Raw genomic sequence first — 3843 nt, forward strand, 5'->3', positions numbered from 1 at the left:
TTTCAATGGGTTGGGCTTTAGAAGTGTTTAGAAGGGGTTACACCTTGAAACTAGCCCACAAAACCCAACTATATGGGCTGAATTTTGCTGAATTGGGGCTGCCATATTTCTTTATTTTTTTATTTTTTTAAAACATTATAATGAGTAATTTGTTAGTTAAGTTGTGTAATAATGTGCAACAATGTTTCCCCTAACTTGTAACAAGGTGAAATATGAAATAAAACATGATTTAACTAGTTAAAAAGTGTAATGTACAAGTTTTATTTACGAAGCAAGTTCCGTATTTTACAACGATTACAATGAAAGAATGGTTATAAGAACACAAGATTTCCAAATTTAGAATTTCACGTAAGGTTTCTAAATGTAGGAAGTTTGAAAACGCAGGGCGTTACACTCCGTCTCTGGATTTTACCCTTGATAAAGCCACATACAACTGACCATGCGTAAAAACAGGTTGTCTCAAGTACAGACCAACCCTTGATAGCGACTGACCTTGACTTTTGTTGATAGTCATCGCAAAACACACAGCTATCGGAAATTGCCTCCTTTGAAACGCAAAAGGAATTTTTTTGTCTGAAGGTATCAAATTAAGTCTTGGTATGTAGGTGCGAGTGCCGATATTTCCTCCGGATATGATTTCTGCTTCTATGACACGGTTGTATAATCTTTTTATCTGTAACCTCGTACCGTTGCATAAACCATTTTGTTGGTCAATGTTACGTAATAGCATTACTGGCACACCAACTTTGAGTACTAACCTGTGATTAGGCAAACCTGATACTTTAAGACCATTCAACACATCTGGTGAGTATAGTTTCTGCTGTGTTGAATTAGGATTCTCAGTCTGACAAAGACTGTCGGAGCTTAGATACTCTCTTTCTTCGCCTGGGAATAACGCTAACAACCTGTCATTTATCTCATGCACAACCTCGTTCTTAGGCGCAAGTATAGCCCTCTCGCTAAAGTAGTTATGATTGTTGTAGTTATCTAAAATTGAAGGGTAAACGAAATCAATTAAAGATGAAATCGGATCAGAGGTGTCGTTAATTAGAAGATCCGGTGGTATTTCAATAGATGCTTCCCCGTCATTAGGACAACCAACATTTCCCTCACCCAAATCCAAAAGCCACTTGGCAAAATTGTTGATATCTTGAATCTCAGATGTAGAGCGTCCAATGGTTAATCTCATGTTTTTTGTTAGCCTTAGCAACTTGCATTTACTCCATAAATATGACGAACAAAGCGAGGCATTCACTATCTCTTGTCTTCCACCATTGGGGACAACAGGAAGAATTTGTCGAAAATCACCACCAAAAACAATAACCTTACCTCCAAATGAAATTTCAGAATCTATGGAAGTGTCCATATTGAATATGTCATTCATCGTTCTATCCAAAGCTTCGAATGCGTGTTTATGAACCATTGGGGCTTCATCCCATATAATTAACTTGGTTTCACGTAGTAATCTAGCTGTGTCACTGTCTGGTTTTATATGACAAACTGAATCCTCAGTAAGATTTAAAGGAATATGAAACCGGGAGTGTGCAGTCCTGTCCCCAGTCAGTAGCAACGATGCAATTCCACTTGATGCTACATTTAATACAATTTGACCCTTAGATCTAATTGTCGCAGACAATGTCTTCCATAAGAATGTTTTACCGGTTCCACCATATCCATAGACAAAGAATACACCACCTGCGTCACCTTCAACGGCTTTCAGTATCTCTTCAAAAACAGACCGTTGTTCATCGTTTAGCATACTAATCTGCCTTTCGAACTCGTTTCCACGATCTGATTGGGTGTAACAACGCTCCTCATATATTAGCCGATTTTGTGAATCAGCTAAAGACGCTTCATCAGGATATGGCATTGTTAAAAACCTTCGTAGAGATGAGTTATTTCGAAGTAAAAATTTTTCTATTTCGCCCAGAGCATAGTTTTTAAGCTGGTCCTCAGGAACTGACAAAGCTGTAAAAAATGTGAAATCAACTTAATATAATTAATTACAAACATTAATTAAATAATAAAAACAAAAAAAAATATTGTATCATAACTAATGACTTTATAGTAACAGTAACATAACCAACTTGTAAGAAAATATAATAAAAAAAAGTTACCTTATGATCGATGAAATTTTCTTAATCTGTACATAAAGTCATCTGTCATGTATTTCCACGTGCGTTCCCATACCACCTCAGGTCTAGACAAAGTATTTGATAACAACATCATTGCAAACAAAACACGAATATATGAACATGTTGCTGTTTCATTTGCTTCCTTGATTGCTTCAATGTACTCGTTGTCATCGTCCAAAAGACCAAGTGCATAACACGCATCTCTAAAGGTATCGTGTAAATGACCATTAACGGTTCTAATTTCCTCAACAATATCTCTACTGTCAATTGCGCTGTCAAGATCTCCAACTATAAGAGCAGCGACCTCGCTAGCCGTTGGTAGGTTATATGTCCTACCATCTTTCTCCCTTCTTCCAATAAGGCGTAACTTTAGAGATACTTGAGGGTTCTCTTGAAAAGAATCTCTGACCATTCTATAACTTTTAACCAGCTGATTGTCTGTGTCTAAAACTTCCTTTATATGTTCAATCAATTGACGATCAAGCGCAGCAGCAGACGACGAAGATGCATCCTTTGAAGAACTGTGTACATTAGTAAATTGTTGTGAACAAATAATTTATGTAAATGACAAAAAATTTTAATATAAAGTAACATAAATAATAAAATATCTAATATTTTATATTCCTTACCTAAATATGGATTGCCTATTTGAAAGTTCGTTCTCAGTATCGTATATGTAGAGTTGACAAAATTTAGGTTTTGATCCGTTTTCTGGCAAGAGACTCCCAATGGTATGATAGTTTTCACCACTGATTCGGTAGCAAAAGGGGGCATTACCTCTATTCACAGTCGGATCAACCTTACCACCCATCGAAGTAAAAGCAAACATAGAGTTATAACATCGAATGTTCTTCAAAAAGTGCTTGCTTTCTTTATCAACGCTGTCACACCCCCAGAATCCACCCGCGGAGTATCACCGCTTGGGAGCGTGACTGACCAGGATCAAGCCACCAATCATACAGAACAATACATATAATAAAAGTAATTGTCATTTCAACCAAACCAATTCCATATGAAAGGTGTTCCAAACCATAGGAAAGTTATCATTGTTTAGCGGAAGCGTATTATTAGAAATCCCATCGTAAATAAGTATCAAATATCAAAAGTGTTTAACAAGATAATCATGATCCAAGCCCCACAACGACCAGCTCCTCCGTGTGCAAGCTCCATATACCTAACGACCTGCAAGGCATGTAACAGAGGATCAACAACTAGTTGAGCGAGTTCACAGAAAGTAAATGCATAATAGTAAGTTCGTTTGTAACAGGTGGCTCTACTGGGCCGATAGTACGTTCTATTGGTGGGGGCTTCCCATGTTGTATAACCACTAGACTACTCGTAACCATAAGTATCCTTCACAACCGAGGATAGTAATAAGTATAAGTATCCTTCACATCCGAGGATAGTAATAAGTATAGGTATCCTTCACAACCAAGGATAGTAGTAAGTATAAGTATCCTTCACATCCGAGGATAGTAATAAGTATAGGTATCCTTCACAACCGAGGATAGTAGTAAGTATAAGTATCCTTCACAACCGAGGATAGTAGTAAGTATAAGTATCCTTCACATCCGAGGATAGTAATAAGTATAGGTATCCTTCACAACCGAGGATAGTAGTAAGTATAAGTATCCTTCACAACCGAGGATAGTAGTAAGTATAAGTATCCTTCACATCCGAGGATAGTAATAAGTATAGGTATCCTTCA

General features: G+C 37.1%; 1 protein-coding gene across 1 annotated transcript; it reads right to left on the reverse strand.

Annotated features, from left to right (window-relative positions):
* Positions 1–388: 388 nt before the first annotated feature.
* Positions 389–1870, reverse strand: LOC110914412 (ATP-dependent DNA helicase pif1-like). The gene has a single exon (XM_022159205.1). It carries the CDS (start codon positions 1868–1870, stop codon positions 389–391), a length of 1482 nt encoding a protein of 493 aa, XP_022014897.1.
* Between the last annotated feature and the right edge of the window lie 1973 nt (positions 1871–3843).

The sequence above is a fragment of the Helianthus annuus genome, chromosome 15 (assembly GCF_002127325.2).
Source record: "Helianthus annuus cultivar XRQ/B chromosome 15, HanXRQr2.0-SUNRISE, whole genome shotgun sequence".
NCBI lineage: Eukaryota > Viridiplantae > Streptophyta > Magnoliopsida > Asterales > Asteraceae > Helianthus > Helianthus annuus.

Excerpts from the sequence above, each read along its gene's own strand:
- LOC110914412 (XM_022159205.1), bottom strand. The coding sequence starts at position 1,870 with ATGCCATATCCTGATGAAGCGTCTTTAGCTGATTCACAAAATCGGCTA.